General features: G+C 45.6%; 2 protein-coding genes across 2 annotated transcripts in view; both read left to right on the top strand.

The window, feature by feature from the left end:
- The window catches only part of LOC148133592 (vomeronasal type-2 receptor 26-like), a 274,460-nt gene that overhangs the window by 157,379 nt on the left and 98,307 nt on the right, over positions 1–18,774 (top strand). The window lies entirely within an intron of this gene.
- Positions 1–18,774, top strand: part of LOC113427192 (vomeronasal type-2 receptor 26-like) — a 34,391-nt gene that overhangs the window by 4,912 nt on the left and 10,705 nt on the right. The window contains exon 4 of the mRNA XM_087951252.1: positions 689–1,544. Coding sequence (XP_087807378.1) covers positions 689–1,544 — 856 coding nt within the window. The remainder of the gene's footprint in view (positions 1–688; positions 1,545–18,774) is intronic.

The raw sequence follows: 18,774 nt of genomic DNA, 5'->3' as shown, positions 1-18,774 counted from the left end.
TACTGTAACATCCAGTTGGGAAAACAAACATCAAAACTTTTCCTGAAGAAGTGGCTTATCTGACTCAAGCTATAATTTTTATTATTCAGAGTATGCTTCTTCTGTCAGCTTTATCAATCTCTGAGAAAATAAACCTGCCAGAGAAAGAGTAGATCCATCTATCTATGTCTGTTAGATAAAGCAGAAGGGAGCAAAAACAAAAACAAAAAAACTCTGAATGATCAGTTTTGAAGTAGAGGACAGAGACATAATGTACACAAAAACCAAACAGCAGCATTCCTGGCTAAGAGACCTAGCAGTTTTCTGTGGGTTCCAGGATAAAATGTGGGGGGGATATGGTTAGCAAATCTGAAACTGAAAGCCACAGTAGTCACAGTAGTGTCCAGTGAATGGACCGCTGGAACTGAACAAATTCTTGTCTCTCATTAACTTAACCTTAATATTATAACATGTGGTAAGATGATCAGCTAGGCAATTTTTCAAATAAGTTAAAAGAAATAATGAATAAAGGATGGTTTGCCCTTGTGGACGCACTAGAAACAGCACTGTTGGTCATTTCATCACATGCTTCGTGGGCAGGATGAGAGCAGAAAGGGGGCCGTCATATCAACTCTGTAGGAGGAACAATACTCATAGTAGGTGCTTCTGAAACTCTTAGATTGTTTAAGTCTTAGACACTTGATTTCAGATACAGCTCATTGTGAATCCTGCCCAGAAGATCAATATCCCAACATGGACAATGACCACTGCATTGCCAAGAAGATCCACTTCCTTGCCTATCAAGACACCCTGGGAGGCATCTTGGTTTCTCTCACTCTTTTCCTCTCTGTGACCACATCTGCAGTCCTGGTGATTTTCCATAAACATCATGACACACCGATTGTCAAGGCCAACAACCGAGATCTCACCTACATCCTCCTGGTCTCTCTCCTGCTCTGCTTCCTCTCCTCCTTCTTTTTCATTGGTCAACCTGGGAAATTTACCTGCCTCTTCCAACAATCTGCCTTTGCTGTTCTCTTCTCCCTTGCAGTTTCCTCTGTGTTGGCAAAAACTGTCATGGTGGTTCTGGCCTTCATGGCCACCAAGCCAGGAAACAGCACAAGGAAACTGTTAGGAAAACCATTGACCAATTCCATTGTGTTAGGCTGTCCTCTGATCCAAGCAGTTCTTTGTACCACCTGGCTGGTAACCTCCCCTCCATTTCCCAACTTGGACTTTCACTCCTTGTTTGGAGAGATTATCTTGGAATGTAAGGAAGGTTCATCTTTAATGTTTTACATTGTCCTTGCCTATCTAGGTTTCTTGGCCCTCATCAGTTTCACAGTGGCATTTTTAGCTAGGAAATTGCCTGATAGTTTTAATGAAGCCAAGTTCATTACTTTTAGCATGCTGGTCTTTTGCAGTGTTTGGATCACTTTCCTGCCCACCTATCTGAGCACCAAAGGGAAGTCCATGGTGGCCATAGAGATCTTCTCCACCTTGGCCTCTGGAGCTGCTCTCTTGGCTTGCATCTTTTTCCCCAAATGCTACATTATCCTACTGAGGCCTGATCTGAATTGTAGAAAAAATATGGTAAGAAACAAGAATTTCTAACTGATACAACAGCTAGCCTCATTTATATTTGTCTTTGAGGCATGTTTAGAATTTGATAAGATTTCTAAAAAATAATGATGTGAAGGAGGATCCTCCATTGTATATAAGATCAAAGTTTTCGACTTTTGCTGCAGTTTTCCAAAACCATAGAAATGGTGGTAGACTTTAGGAGAAACCCTCCGATACAACCACCTCTTACAATACTAGACAACACAGTATCAACAGTAGAGACCTTTAAATTTCTAGGTTCTATCACATCACAAAACCTAAAATGGACACCTAACTTCAAAAATGTCACCAAAAAAGCACAACAAAGAATGTTCTTTCTGCACCAACTCAGAATGCTCAAACTGCCAAAGGAGCTGCTGATCCAATTCTACAGAGGAATTATTGAGTCTGTTATCTGCACCTCTATAACTGTCTGGTTTGGTTCTGCAACCCAAGAGGACAGACACAGACTTCAGAGAGTGATTAGGACTGCAGAAAAAACAATTACTACCAACCTGCTTTCCATTGAGGACTTGCATACTGCACAAGTCAAAAAGAGGGCTGTGAAAATATTTACAGATCCCTAACACCCCAGACATAAACTGTTTCAACTCCTACCCTCAAAATGACACTATAGAGCACTGCACACCAGAACAACTAGGCACAAGGACAGTTTTTTCCTGAACGCCATCACTGCTAAACAAATAATTCCCTGTGTTAAGTATGGAGAATAAGGGAGACCAGACATCTGACCAGTGACTTCAACTCTTTAATAAAGTGATAGAACATAACAGAGCCATGCTATGGGCAGCAGTAACCCTTTTATAGGGTTAGCTGCTGCCTTATTAACCAATGAAAATGTGCAACGGGTTCAAACTACTGACCAATAAGGACAGTCCCAAAAGTGGCCAATCAGGGACTGGTTCTGGCCCAATCCCAAGTTGTTGTATAAGGACCAATCAAGTGTGCAGGTTTTCAACCCCTAATTTGCATTTAGGTTATTCACTTTTATTGATTCACAACACCCCTCCCCCTTGGGTTCCGTTTGAGGGGAGCTGTGATAAAATCCTCAATATAGGCAGGCCGTTTGGTCTGCCTGGATGATTTCCGAGGCTCCACCGGGTTTTGTCTAATGTCCGGTTCCGGTGGAGCATTTGGATGACCTTTGTTAAGTTCTATTTCACTGCACGGCAATTCCGTGCTGCATTCACTGTGGTTGTCTCTGCTACTGCGTGTTTCTTCGGGGTTTTGCAGTTCGTTTTCCCCCGTATTAAAGTTCCCTGAAGACATCAACTCCCTCCCCGCTTCACGTTCCGGTGCTTCGCTGGGCTGTAGGGCTCCCGTTGACCTGCTATTAGTTGTATCAAAGTCAATTCCCTCGATACTCCCTCCCCCTTGAGTTGGTGAACCGGGGAAGTCATGGCCGCTGGGTGGTAATCTCGATCGGAGCTGGTCTATGTGGCGTTTCCACACCCTCCCATCGTCTGTTAGCAGGCGGTAAGATCTAGGCCCGGTGAGGTGGGTAACGGTTGCGGGTATCCATAACAGGTCGCCGGCAAAGTTTTTGGCAAAGATTAAATCGCCTACCTTAAATTCCCAGCATTTGCTGCTGGAGCCGAAAGGTTTTTCCGGTGCGAAAGCGGGGTGGAGCCGGTCAAGGTGCGATCGTATTTTCTGCCCCATAAGAAGTTCAGCGGGTGTTTTGTTGGTCACGCTGTGGGGCATGATGTGCTGCAATAAGTGGATTCGATTGATTTTCTCGTCGATGTTGCCAAATTCCATTTTGTGCAGGGTCTTTTTCACAAATTGTACCATGCGTTCTGCATGTCCATTCGCCGCAGGGTGCGCGGGCGAGGTTAGCGCATGGCGGATGCCCCGATCAGCAAGATATTGTTCAAAGGGCAATGCAGTGAACTGTGGGCCGTTGTCCGAGACCAACACGTCCGGAAACCCGTGTGTGGCAAATAGTCTGTTTAATTTATTAATAACTGAGTCAGTTGTAGTTGTGTGCATTCGATGAATCTCGAGCCAGTTAGAATAGGCGTCGACAGTAATCAGGAAAGTGTGACCTTTGGTAGGCCCCGCAAAGTCAATATGAATACGGGACCACGGTCCCCTTGGCGTTTCCCATTCGGTTGGGCTTGCTTTAGGTGGGGCGTTGCTGACGTCCTGGCAACGTTGTCACGTAGCGACCCAGGCCTCGATTCTTTTGTCGATTCCCGGCCACCAAGCATAGCTGCGTGCGAGTGATTTCATCCGCACAATGCCCGGATGTCCCTCATGCAATACCGCCAACACAGTCTGTTGCAATTTGCCAGGGATTACGACTCGATCGCCCCACAAGATACAGCCTTTTTGGGAAAACAGCTCGGTTTGGCGGGCTTTGAAGGGCGCCCATTCAGGTGCAATTTGGTCCGTCGGCCACCCCCGTTCAACCCAGTGTAGTATGTGTTGTAGAACTGGGTCACGTTTCGTTTCAAAAGCAATGTCTCTAGCCGTCAAGGGTGGTGCCTGTAGAGCTTCAATCTGTAGTGTTGAGAGGGTCGGGGCTGGATCCACAACAGCGTCTGGGAGCGGTGTTCTGCTCAATGCATCGGCGTGGAGAATCGATTTCCCCGGGCGGTGTTGCAAGGTGTAGTTGTAGGCCGCCAGGAATTCAGACCAACGGGTCATTCTGGGGGACAATATATACGGGGTTGGTTTATTACCGCAATGATCCCCAGTAGCGGTTTATGATCAGTGATTATTGTAAACGCACGGCCATAAACATATTCGTGAAATCTTTTAACTGCAGCAACAATAGCTAAAGCTTCTTTGTCCAGCTGACTATAATTTCGTTCAGCTTTAGCTAAGGTTCGTGAAAAAAACGCGATGGGGGCCTCCGCTCCGTTTGGTAACACGTGGGCCAGAATTGCCCCAACCCCAAAAGGTGATGCATCACATGTGATAGTGAGTGGCAGAGTCTCGTTGTACTGCATAAGTACTGAATCAGAAGTTAGCAATTTCTTTACTTGTTGGAAAGCATGTTGTTCCCGTTGTCCCCACACCCACGTTGCTTTTTTGTCTAATAGTCTATGCAATGGTTCAGCTACTGTTGCTTTGTGGGGTAAAAACACATTATAGAAATTGATAAGTCCAAGGAACGCCTGTAGGTCTGCCTTGTTCCTTGGAGTGGGTGCCTTTTTAATTGCTCGTAATTTGTCTTCGGTGGGATGAATTCCTTGGCTGTCCAGGACGTATCCCAAAAATTCTACTTTTTCGGTACATAACTGGCATTTATCTTTTTTTACTCTGAGGCCTGCATTTTGGAATCTTCGTAAAACCTCTCTGAGTCATTTTTCTAGGATGTCTTTGTTAGGTGCGGCGATGAGTACATCGTCGAAATATGGGACAACGCCTTTTATCCCTTGTAACAACCTTTCCATTAAACTCTGGAAGATTCCAGGGGCGACGCTTACCCCGAATTGGAGCCGGTTGCATTTAAATGCGCCCCTATGTGTTACGATCGTTTGCGCCTCGGCTGTGGTTGGGTCTACAGGCAATTGTTGATACGCCTGGGCTAAATCTAGTTTGGCGAAAATTTTCCCGCCGCCCAGAGAATGGAGTAAATGTTGCACTACCGGTACTGGATAAGCACTTTGCTGTAGTGCGTGGTTTAATGTGGCCCGGTAGTCTCCGCAAATTCTTAGGGACCCATCAGGCTTGATAGGCGTCACTATCGGGGTTTCCCAACGGGCGTGGTCAGTGGGTTCCAGTACGCCCTGCGCTATCAGCTTATCGAGTTGTTCGTCGATTTTAGGCTTTAAGGCGAACGGCATCCGACGCGGCTTAAGGCGGATGGGTGCTATTTCAGGGTTCAAGTTAAACGAGATTGGGGTCCCCTTATACTTGCCTAGTCTGTTCGCGAAAACGTCTTGGAATTCTTGCACGAGTGCTTCCTCCCAATCGACGCTTTCGGCCTTGTGGACTCCGGCTACAGTGATTCCGAGCGGCCTGAACCATTGGAGGCCTAGAAGACTAGTCCTGTCTCGATCCACGACAGTCAGTGGTAGTGCGACGGTGCGGTCCTTGAATGAGACCTGGAATCTGCGGGACCCGACGACGGGAATTCGGTTGCCCTGATAGTCTTTGAGTATAACCCTTTGAGATTTAAGGTCTTGGCGGCGAATCGTTGGAAGGAGCTGTTGGAGCGTTTTCCACGACACCATTGAGAGGGAAGATCCCGAGTCTACCTCCATCACGCAAGGTTTGTTTTCGATGGCGACCTTTACTCGGATTTTCCCAGCATCAAGGGATGTAGCGTGGCCTATGGTGATTGTTTGGTGGGTCTCTTCCTGCCTGGTTTCTTCACGCCTGGTGGAAGTGGTGGTCGGCTTGTTTCTGTAGGAGTGGTTCAATTTTTCTCGGTGTGTGCCGAAGAATCCTGAAGACTGGAATTCGGCCTGTCGGGGTTTGGAGTTCTGTTTGCTTCTGCAAACCTTTGCGATGTGACCGCGTCTCCCGCAATGGCGGCAAAGTGCGTCAAGGAATTTGCAGCCGGATCGTGGGTGATTTGCTCCACAGCCGGCACACGGTTGAAATGAGTGTTGTGTGGACAGGTCTCTCTCCGTTCGAAGTCGGTTGACCTCTTCCTCATCGCTGTCGGACGGGGACTCTAGGTCTTCGTGGTGAGTTGATACCGGGTGTCTCTCTGAGCGAGGCGAGGTATCAGTGGCGAGTTTACGTAGCGGTGCGTTGGTGCGGCGCATTTGGGCTGCCGACTTCTTTGTCGCCTCCGCTGCCGAGGCTTCTTTAAGGGCATCGGTGAGGCTGATGTCCCCCTTAGCCATAATTTTGCTCTGGATAGCGCCGTCTTCTAGGCCCAGAACCAGGCGGTCCCGGAGGGCTTCTTCTAAGTCTGCGAACCCGCAGATGCCTCCTAGGTTCCAGAGGTCCGCAATGTAATTGGCAAGGCTTTCGCCCTTCCGTTGGTCCCTCTGGTAATATTCGTGTCTTCTCACTAGGGTTGGCAGCATCAAGGGATGGACGTCCCAGTCCATTTCTTTTACCTCTGCTGGCTTGGCAAGCGACTTTGCCATTTTAAACACGGTTGGTCCACAATGAGTTAGAAAGATAGCTCTTTTTTTGCCGGTTGTAGCATCTTTCAAATTGTTGGTTTCAGAAACATCTGGATGGTGATTGTTTGGTGGGTCTCGTGTTCGACCACGTGCTCTGTTAGTTGCTCGCCTGGTTTCTGACTTCAACTCTTTAATAAAGTGATCCACGCCTGGTGGAAGTGGTGGTCGGCTTGTTTCTGTAGGAGTGGTTCAATTTTTCTCGGTGTGTGCCGAAGAATCCTGAAGACTGGAATTCGGCCTGTCGGGGTTTGGAGTTCTGTTTGCTTCTGCAAACCTTTGCGATGTGACCGCGTCTCCCGCAATGGCGGCAAAGTGCGTCAAGGAATTTGCAGCCGGATCGTGGGTGATTTGCTCCACAGCCGGCACACGGTTGAAATGAGTGTTGTGTGGACAGGTCTCTCTCCGTTCGAAGTCGGTTGACCTCTTCCTCATCGCTGTCGGACGGGGACTCTAGGTCTTCGTGGTGAGTTGATACCGGGTGTCTCTCTGAGCGAGGCGAGGTATCAGTGGCGAGTTTACGTAGCGGTGCGTTGGTGCGGCGCATTTGGGCTGCCAACTTCTTTGTCGCCTCCGCTGCCGAGGCTTCTTTAAGGGCATCGGTGAGGCTGATGTCCCCCTTAGCCATAATTTTGCTCTGGATAGCGCCGTCTTCTAGGCCCAGAACCAGGCGGTCCCGGAGGGCTTCTTCTAAGTCTGCGAACCCGCAGAGGCCTCCTAGGTTTCAGAGGTCCGCAATGTAATTGGCAAGGCTTTCGCCCTTCCGTTGGTCCCTCTGGTAATATTCGTGTCTTCTCACTAGGGTTGGTACGGTGGGCGCGTAGTGAGCCCGTAGTAACGGCTCGAGGACGTCCCAGTCCATTTCTTTTACCTCTGCTGGCTTGGCAAGCGACTTTGCCATTTTAAACACGGTTGGTCCACAATGAGTTAGAAAGATAGCTCTTTTTTTTGCCGGTTGTAGCATCTTTCAAATTGTTGGTTTCCAGAAACATCTGGAACCGATCCATGTAGGCCTCCCAGTCTTTGGTTTCTGGGTTGAATGGAGCGGGTGGTACGGCACCGCTGGCCATGTTGCCGTTGATGGTGCGTGTTCGACCACGTGCTCTGTTAGTTGCTCTGTAGGTTAGTCAGCTCTTCGGTCTCCGTATCCCATCCTCGTCGCCAGTGTTAAGTATGGAGAATAAGGGAGACCAGACATCTGACCAGTGACTTCAACTCTTTAATAAAGTGATAGAACATAACAGAGCCATGCTATGGGCAGCAGTAACCCTTTTATAGGGTTAGCTGCTGCCTTATTAACCAATGAAAATGTGCAACGGGTTCAAACTACTGACCAATAAGGACAGTCCCAAAAGTGGCCAATCAGGGACTGGTTCTGGCCCAATCCCAAGTTGTTGTATAAGGACCAATCAAGTGTGCAGGTTTTCAACCCCTAATTTGCATTTAGGTTATTCACTTTTATTGATTCACAACACCCTCAACACTGTCCAGCTATTTACAAATGATTACTATTAATCCTCCCATACTTCCTTTCACCCATCTCATTCCACATATGACTGTATGACTGTAACCTTATTCCTTGCATCCTAATAATATTTATTGACTGTTTCCTAGTATGATTTGATTGCTTATTTGTACCCTATGGCTATTAAGTGTTGTACCTTATGGTTTTTACTCTTGATGAATGTATCTTTTCTTTTGTGTACACTGAGAGCATATGAATCAAGACAAATTCCTTGTGTGTCCAATCACACTTGGCCAATAAATAATTCTATTCTGTTCTATTCATATATAAGATCTCCAGGGTTTTTTAGTGGCCTGTCCATTATTGTGGGCAGTAATGCAACTTAAAAGGTGAACCTATTATATGAGATAGACTCATGACATGCAAAGCAAGATAGTTCAAGCCGTGATTTGTCATAATTGAGATGATTATGGCTTATAGCTCATGAAAACCCCAAATCCACAATCTCAGAAAATTAGGATATTGTGAAAAGGTTCAATATTCTAGGCTCAAAGTGTCCCACTCTAATCAGCTAATTAAGCCATAACACCTGCAAAGGTTTCCTGAACCTTTAAATGGTCTCTCAGTCTGGTTCAGTAGGAATCACAATCATGGGAAAGACTGCTGACCTGACAGTTGTGCAGAAAACCATCACTGACACCCTCCATAAAGACGGAAAGACTCGAAAGGTAATTGCAAAAGAAGTTGGATGTTCCCAAAGTGCTGTATCAAAGCACATTAATAGAAAGTTATGTGGAAGGGAAAAGTGTGGAAGAAAAAGGTGCACAAGCAGCAGGGATGACCGCAGCCTGGAGAGGATTGTCAGGAAAAGGCCATTCAAAAGTGTTGGGGACTTTCACAAGGAGTGGACTGAGGCTGGAGTCAGTGCATCAAGAGCCACCACACACAGGTGGATCCTGGACATGGGCTTCAAATGTCGTATTCCTCTTGTCAAGCCGCTCCTGAACAACAAATGTCAGAAGTGTCTTACCTGAACTAAAGAAAAACAGACCTGTCCTCTTTTCTGATGAGAGCAACTTTTGCATCTCATTTGGAAACCAAGGATCCAGAGTCTGGAGGAAGAATGGAGAGGCACACACTGCAAGATGCTTGAAGTCCAGTGTGAAGTTTCCACAGTCTGTGTTGATTTGGGGAGCCATGTCATCTGCTGGTGTTGGTCCACTGTGCTTCATTAAGTCCAGGGTCAACACAGCCATCTACCAGGAGATTTTTGGAGCACTTCATGCTTCCTTCCGCAGATGAGCTTTATGGGGATGCAGACTTCATTTTCCAGCAGGACTTGGCACCTGCCCACACTGCCAAAAGCACCCAAACCTCATTCATTGACCATGGGATTACTTTGCTTGATTGGCCAGCAAACTCGCCTGACCTGAACCCGACAGAGAATCTATGGGACATTGCCAAGAGAAAGATGAGAGACATGAGACCGAACAATGCAGAAGAGCTGAAGGCCACTATTGAAGCATCCTGGTCTTCCATAACACCTCAGCAGTGCCGCAGGCTGATAGCTTCCATGCCATGCCGCATTGAGGCAGTAATTGCTGCAAAAGGAGCCCAAACCAGGTACTGAGTACATATGCTTGCTTATACTTTTCAGAGGTCCGATATTGTTCTATGTACAATCCTTGTTTTATTGATTGCATGTAATATTCTAATTTTCTGAGATTGTGGATTTGGGGTTTTCATGAGCTGTAAGCCATAATCATCACAATTATGACAAATTATGGCTTGAACTATCTTGCTTTCAATGTAATGAGTATTTCATTTATTAATTTCACCTTTTAAGTTGCATTACTGAAATAAATGAACTTTTGCATGATATTCTAATTCTTTGAGTTTCACCTGTACATGTATGCATCATTTTCCCCTCCCTTGTTTAGCTTTACTACTCCTTTTTTAAAATAAAAATTTATTAAAAGTTTTATGCACATAAAAATGAACATTTCCATCCTTTCTGAAATATATAAATTCAAGCCCATCTCTTTGTCTGCAGGGGTATGCCTTCCATTTTTTTACTGGAAAAGATTTTTCTCCATAAAGCTGAATCTTCACATAATGTATTCAAAGTAGGATAATTCCTCTTTCCTGGGCAAATAGAACCTGTCAGGTAGTGCTCCATTCAAAATTCAAGAAAGAAATACTTAGACTCCTTAAATTAGAGAAAAGATATCTTTTACTGAAAATGAAGTGGTAGCAACCATAGAATTCTGAATCTGAGGAATTAGGCGCGCAAATCACATATACAAAGTGCTGGAAATGTTCCCACCCCCAATAGTTCAAATGATTCTTCCAATTAAAAGTTGTGAATATGATCATGTGGACATCTTCAGGTGGTGATGAGGCCTCTGTCCGTTGACCTTGGCATATTTTGATAAAGGTTTGCAGCTGCGCAGAGAAAAGAAAGCTAAGCAAGAAATAGAAACATAAGCAAGAATTTATACTCCCCCCTCCTCATTTTATACAACACTAGAATGTAACACCTCCAGCTCGCTTCCCAGACTTTACCCCCTCCTCCGCCCGTTACTTATGGCAGCCAAAAATGCAAAGCAATAGTAGAAGATCTTGAAGGCTGACAGAACCCTAGAATTCGGACCAACTCTCTTCAACCATGCAGAAAAAAGATGAGCCCTCTGGAGAGAGAGTTGGGCAACAGAAAAGACAAAAGGTCTACAGCAGAGTCTCAATCAAGCTACCGGATTCATCAATTGCAATCCTAGCCACTAACAATTATTCCCCAGCCAATTCACAGCCAGCAGTCTCATCTTGTTCAACTGCCAGGAAAGCCACATCTACAACAAATCAGCCTGTGGAACAAACCAGCTTGGCAACCTTTGTGAGGATTGTGCTGCTAGTCATTTATTACTAGATTTATTTATTGATCAAATTTCTATAGCCCCTACCCAAGACATGGCATACAATAAAAGAAGAACCAATAAAATAACAATTAAAAACAATTTCTTATGGGAGGATGGAACAGCATCCTGCACACAAAGTAACAATCTTGTTGTCCACCCTGGAGCCATCTTGGAACATCTTCAGGGTTGCCACAGTAAGGCTGGTTAGGACTGTGGGAAAGGGATGGGGGAGTAGAGATAGCTGGGGGAATTTGTAGCCAAAACAACATTCTTTCTTCTGGGAACCAAAGACACTCTCACCAGCACCTGGAGGGGTGTGGCCAAAAGCCATCCAGATTTTTAAGGGTGCCCTGATTGGGGCATGTGATGGTTGTGTGTAATGGGGGGAAGAACTTTGCAGCTTCAATTGAGTGGGGAAACCCCGGAGAGATTCTTGACTAACAAATGCTCTGTCCTACACATTGGTAAAAAAATAATAATCAATACACCAAATACAAGCTAGGTGGATATGACCTCATTGATGACCCTCACTTTGTCAAGGACCTTGGAGTTCTCATATCAAATGACCTAAGTGCCAGAGTTGTAAATCTCATCTTACGAAGCTTCTCCTCTGGTAATATTGATTTGCAAACTAGGGCATATATAACTTTTGCTAGACCAATGCTTGAATACAGCTCTGCTGTCTGGAATCTGCACTGTACATCAGACATTAATACAGTTGAGCAAGTCCAGAAGTATTTTACAAGAAGAGTACTACACTCCTCTGTTTGCAACAGAATATCCTATACTACCAGACTTCAGATTCTAGGCTTTAGACAATCTTGAACTACGACAGCTAGGATTGAACTTAAGCATAGTCCATAAAATCATATGTTACAATGTCTTACCAGTTAATGAATATTTCAGCTTTAACCACAACAACACAAGAGTACACAACAGATATAAACGTAATGTAAACCACTCTAAACTTAATTGCAGGAAGTACAATTTCAGCAATAGAGTGATCAATGTCTGGAACTCATTACCCGATTCTGTTGTCACCTGCTCAAACCCCCACTCCTTTACCCTCAAACTAACCTCTATTGATCTCACCCCATTCCTAAGAGGTCTGTGAGGGGCTTGCATAAGTGCACCATCGTGCCTACCATCCCTGTCCTATTGTCTCCAATTATTAGTTCCTATTTCATGAATTTAAACTTATGTTTATTCTTATTTCTATTATATTCTAAGTGTTTGACAATAAATAAATAAATAAATAAATAAATAAATAAATAAATAAATAAATAAATAAATATTCAGAGTTGGATTTTCACCAGCTGTGCCAATATGACATGTCTAATAATTTTTTACTATGAGGAAGCCTCTGGCCTTGGAATTTTGATTTCATCGGGGCTGTTACTTGGAACCCTGACTCTTGTAAGATCTCCATTTCCCTGCGATCCTTAAGCTTAAGGATTTCTTAAATGCCCAGAGGGGCAGAGTTAATGTCAGTTAGTGGGGGAATGCTGCTCCATATCTCCATGTGAGAAAATGCCTTCCTCCTGGTCCAATCTGATGCCAAACTCTTTAGCAAACAGGACCTGTAACATGCTCCTCCCACCAAGCGGGATGGGACATTAGATGTAATCAGGGAGAGGTGGTGCCTCAAATGATCTGGTGGGTAAAACAAACATCAAACACCTGTATGATTGCTCACACTTACTAGGGTGCAATTAGTGGTGGGCTGATGCTGGTTCGGACTGGTTCGAGCAAACTGGTTGTTCTGATTATCAGCTGGCCCCACCCCCACCCTATCCTGTCCTTTATTTCCTGCCTTCTAGCTCATCTCAATCATGCGGCACAGCTGATCCCACCCCCCAACTGTTCTATTTACTGTTGCTGACTTGGAAGGTAAGCAGATGAGCTTCTAAATGCTCAATTTTCAGTGCTGCATGCAAGTGCCTTCGGCAAAACGTGCACTCACCGAACCGGTTGTTAAACCAGTTGTTAAACCGGTTGTAGCCCACCACTGGGTGAAATTGTTTTCTGTGTGCCACCATGACCTGTTAGCAATCATACTATCTGACCAAACTATGGCACAGACTGTTAAGTATGGAGAATAATGGAGACCAGACATCTGACCAGTGACTTCAACTCTTTAATAACAGTAAAATAGAACAGAACAGAGCAAGGCTATGGGCAGCAGTAACCCTTTTATAGGGTTAGCTGCTACCTTATTACCCAATGAGATGAGCAACAAGTTCAAACTAATAACCAATAAGAATAGTCCAAATAGTGGCCAATCAGGGACTAGTTCTGGCCCAATCCAAAGTTGTTGTATCAGGACCAATCAAGTGTGCAGGTTTTCAAACCCTGATTTGCATTTAAGTTATTAACTTTTATTGATTCACAACACCCCTCCCCCTTGGGTCCCGTTTGAGGGGAGCTGTAATAAAATCCTCAAGATAGACAGGCCGTTTGGTCTGCCTGGATGATTTCCGAAGCTCCACCGGTTTTGGTCTAAGGTCCGGTTCCGGTGGAGCGTTTGGATGATCTTTATTAAATTCTGTTTCGCTGCACGGTGATTCCATGCTGCTTTCACTCTGGTTGTCTCCGCTACTCCGTGTTTCTTCAGGGTTTTGCAGTTCGGTTTCCCCCGTATTAAAGTTCCCTGAAAAAGTCAACTCCCTCCCCGCTTCACGTTCCGGTGTCTCGCTGGGCCGTAGGGTTTCCGTTGGCCTGCTATTTGTCATATCAAAGTCAATTTCCTCGATATTTCCTCCCCCTTGAGTTGGTGAACCCGGGGAGTCATGGGCGCCGGGTGGTAATTTCGATCGGAGTTGGTCTATGTGGCGTTTCCACACCCTCCCATCGTCTGTTAGCAGGCGGTAAGATCTAGGCCCGGTGAGGTGGGTAACGGTTGCGGGTATCCACAACGGGTCGCCGGCAAAGTTTTTGGCAAAGATTAAATCGCCTACCTTAAATTCCCGGCATTTGCTGCTGGAACCGAAAGGCTTTTCTGGTGCGAATGCGGGGTGGAGCCGGTTCTGCTCAATGCATCAGCGTGGAGAATTGATTTCCCCGGGCGATGTTGCAAGGTGTAGTTGTAGGCTGCCAAGAATTCAGACCAACGGGTCATTCTGGGGGACAATATATACGGGGTTGGTTTATTACCCGCAATGATTCCCAGTAGCGGTTTATGATCAGTGATTATTGTAAACGCACGGCCATAAACATATTCATGAAATCTTTTAACTGCAGCCACAATAGCTAAAGCTTCTTTGTCCAGCTGACTATAATTTCGTTCAGCTTTAGCTAAGGTTCGTGAAAAAAACGCGATGGGGGCTTCCGCTCCATTTGGTAACACGTGGGCCAGAATTGCCCCAACTCCAAAAGGTGATGCGTCACACGTGATAGTGAGCGGCAGAGTCTCGTTGTACTGCATAAGTACAGAATCAGAAGTTAGCAATTTCTTTACTTGTTGGAAAGCATGTTGTTCCCGTTGTCCCCACACCCACGTTGCTTTTTTGTCTAATAGTCTATGCAATGGTTCAGCTACCATTGCTTTGTGGGGTAAAAAGACATTATAGAAATTGATAAGTCCAAGGAACGCCTGTAGGTCTGCCTTGTTCCTTGGAGTGGGGGCCTTTTTAATTGCCCGTAATTTGTCTTCGGTGGGATGGATTCCTTGGCTGTCCAGGAGATATCCCAGAAATTCTACTTTTTCGGTACATAACTGGCATTTGTCTTTTTTTACTCTGAGGCCTGCATTTTGGAATCTTCGTAAAACCTCTCTGAGTCGTTTTTCTAGAATGTCTTTGTTAGGTGCGGCGATGAGTAGATCGTCGAAATATGGGACAACGCCTCTTATCCCTTGTAACAACCTTTCCATTAAACTCTGGAAGATTCCAGGGGCGACGCTTACCCCGAATTGGAGCCGGTTGCATTTAAATGCATTTATGCATTACGATCGTTTGCGCCTCGGCTGTGGTTGGATCTACAGGCAATTGTTGATACGCCTGGGCTAGATCTAGTTTGGCGAAAACTTTCCCGCCGCCCAGGGAATGGAGCAAGTGTTGCACTACCGGCACTGGATATGCACTTTGCTGCAGTGCGTGGTTTAAGGTGGCCCGGTAGTCTCCGCAAATTCTTAGGGACCCATCAGGCTTGATAGGCGTCACTATCGGGGTTTCCCAACGGGCGTGGTCGGTGGGTTCCAGTACGCCCTGCGCTATTAGCTTATCGAGTTGTTCGTCGATTTTAGGCTTCAAGGCGAACGGCACCCGACGCGGCTTAAGGCGGATGGGTGCTATCTCAGGGTTCAAGTTAAACGAGATCGGGGTCCCCTTGTACTTGCCTAGTCCGTTCGCGAAAACGTCTTGGAATTCTTGCACGAGTGCTTCCTCCCAATCGCTGCTCTCGGCCCTGTGGACTCCGGCTACAGTGATTCTGAGCGGTCTGAACCATTGAAGGCCTAAAAGGCTAGGCCTGTCGCGGTCCACGACAGTCAGTGGTACTGCGACGGTGCGGTCCTTGAATGAGACCTGGAATCTGTGGGACCCGACAACGGGAATTCTGTTACCCTGATAGTCTTTGAGTATAACCCTTTGAGGGTTAAGGTCTTGGTGGCGAATCGTTGGAATGAGCTGTTGTAGCGTTTTCCATGATACCATCGAGAGGGAAGATCCCGAGTCCACTTCCATCACACAAGGTTTGTTTTCGATGGCGACCTTTACTCGGATTTTCCCGGCATCAAGGGATGTAGCGTGGCCTATGGTGATTGTTTGGTGGGTCTCTTCCCGCCGGGTTTCTTCGCGCCTGGTGGAAGTGGTGGACGGTTTGTTTCTGTAGGAGTGGTTTCCCCATTGGTGGTTCAATTTTTCTCAGTGTGTGCCGAAGAATTCTGAAGATTGGCATTCGGCCTGTCGGGGTTTGGAGTTCTGTTTGCTTCTGCAAACCTTTGCGATGTGACCTCGTCTCCCGCAATTTCAGCAGAGTGCGTCGAGGAATTTGCAGCCGGATCGTGGGTGATTGGCTCCACAGCCGGCACACGGTCGAAATGAGTGTTGTGTGGACTGGTCTCGCTCTGTTCGAAGTCGGTTGACCTCTTCCTCATCGCTGTCGGACGGGGACTCTAGGTCTTCGTGGTGAGTTGATACCGGGTGTCTCTCTGAGTGAGGCGAGGTATCAGTGGCGAGTTTACGTAGCGGTGCGTTGGTGCGGCGCATTCGGGCTGCCGACTTCTTGGTCGCCTCCGCTGCCGAGGCTTCTTTAAGGGCATCGGTGAGGCTGATGTCCCCCTTAGCCATGATTTTGCTCTGGATCATGCCGTCTTCTAGGCCCAGAACCAGGCGGTCCCGGAAGGCTTCTTCTAAGTCTGCGAATCCGCAGAGGCCTCCAAGGTTGCGGAGGTCCGCGATGTAATTGGCAAGGCTTTCGCCTTTCCGTTGATCCCTCTGGTAATATTCGTGTCTTCTGACTAAGGTTGGCACGCTGGGCGCGTAGTGAGCCCGTAGTAAAGGCTCGAGGACGTCCCAGTCCATCTCTTTTACCTCTGCTGGCTTGGCAAGTGACTTTGCCATTTTAAACACGGTAGGCCCGCAGTGAGTTAGAAAGATAGCTCTTTTTTTGCCGGTTGTTGCATCTTTCAAATTGTTGGTCTCCAGAAACATCTGGAACCGATCCATGTATGCCTCCCAGTCTTCAGTTTCTGGGTTGAATGGAGCGGGTGGTACGGCACCGCTGGCCATGTTGCTGTTGATGGTGCGTGTTCGACCACGTGCTCTGTTGGTTGCTCTGTAGGTTAGTCAGCTCTTTGGTCTCCGCATCCCACCTTCGTCGCCAGTGTTAAGTATGGAGAATAATGGAGACCAGACATCTGACCAGTGACTTCAACTCTTTAATAACAGTAAAATAGAACAGAACAGAGCAAGGCTATGGGCAGCAGTAACCCTTTTATAGGGTTAGCTGCTACCTTATTACCCAATGAGATGAGCAACAAGTTCAAACTAATAACCAATAAGAATAGTCCAAATAGTGGCCAATCAGGGACTAGTTCTGGCCCAATCCAAAGTTGTTGTATAAGGACCAATCAAGTGTGCAGGTTTTCAAACCCTGATTTGCATTTAAGTTATTAACTTTTATTGATTCACAACACAGACCAAACTCCAACTTGTGCACAGGGTCTCAGTCTCCTATAAGTCAAATACTGAAATTCACTTTGAATCTCAACTCTGTAGATTAGCAACAGGGGAGATAATATTGTTTTTCCCCCTTGCAGTGCACACAAAAAACTCTAGTGCTAAGTAGGTAGGAAAATTCTTTCTCCTTGCAAATATCAGATAAACAGCAATTCTACACATATCCCCTATGGATTTCTAGACACAACATAAAACCTGTTCTATAAAAATATGCTTTGAGTTCGCCCATTGGAGGCAAGGCATGTCACTACATCTTGCCTTGGAAAGAGTTAACTCATGGGTTTGGTGAGACTGCATTGGCCTCAGTTTCCTCTTTGGTCTCAGCCCAAACACATATAAAGAGAAGCATGGTTGATATCAATTTGCCACAAACCCATCCAGGAAGGACAGACTGTTTCTATGGTGATCTATTGTCTCTATTCTGCTAAAGCTCTGGTGAGATTTCATGTGCTACCTGCAATGTAGCTTCTGCACAAACCTTGATCTCTGATCTTGGAAGGAAGGTGAGAAGAATGACTGGGCTGCCTCTCCTGATGCTGCTGCTGATGCTTTTTTGGCTCCTGCCTCCAACTTCTGCAAAGAGTATGAAAACTGTGTGTGGGTTGACCAGGTCTTTGGATATTCTGGAGGACTATTACAGGCCTGGTGATCTCATTATTGGTGGGAATTTGCCCCTGGCAACCATTGTTTTATCCTTCAGTGGACAAGGTTTTCATGCAGATCCATCCCATACTCGTTTTCCAAGTGGGTAAGTGTCACATAGAGGGGAAAGTTGCAGCTAATTGTTTCCATTCTTTTGGATTCTATGACTCTTTTTACTGGTTCTCATAAAGTTTGCAATGTTCTAGTTCAAAATTTCATGCTTTTTACAATAAAGAACCAAACCGATAAAAGAGGCAGAATTCTTCATCTTTCCAGAATTCTTCATCAGGAAGATGATAAACAACATAAACATGAGATGGGACAACACATAAGAAACTGCTGGCCTAATAAAGAAATTGATTTAGAATGTTGATTTGGACAGAAATTCATGGTGGGAAACTCAAAGAAAAAGTCAATTTTTGAATCAGCAGCACTCACAAAAGCCCTTCATTAAATCTGTGCTGTGATTCTACTGGGTTTTTGTGCTGGGCAATGTTCTCTAGACCCAATGAAGCTGCTCAAAGAGCATCTATGGAGATTTTCAGTCATCCAGGACATGGTTGTTCCAAAGGTGCTTTTTCAAGAGGCAGCTGGATTTTCTGGTTTTTCTTTGAACACATTTTGCTTCTTATCCAAGAAGCTTCTTCAGCTCTGATGCTCAAAGAGTGATTCAAATTGATCAGGGTGATAGAGGAGCAATTGAGAAGGTTGACAGCCACTTGAGCAAAGAGAAGGAGTGAGGGGTGACAGAGGGGTATAAAATGATCTGGAATATTTATTTTTTATTTATTTATTTGATTTGCCAATTGTTTACAAGATAATAAGTATAAGTGTATACATAGTTGTGAATACATGAAATGGGTACATATAAGAAAAAT

Source organism: Notechis scutatus, chromosome 1 (genome assembly GCF_049901735.1).
Source record: "Notechis scutatus isolate UNSWTSFEM ecotype Mainland chromosome 1, rNotScu1.2, whole genome shotgun sequence".
Classification (NCBI taxonomy): Eukaryota; Metazoa; Chordata; class Lepidosauria; order Squamata; family Elapidae; genus Notechis; species Notechis scutatus.
Note: the sequence above shows the minus strand (reverse complement) of the source record. Positions and strands in the feature narration are given on the sequence as shown.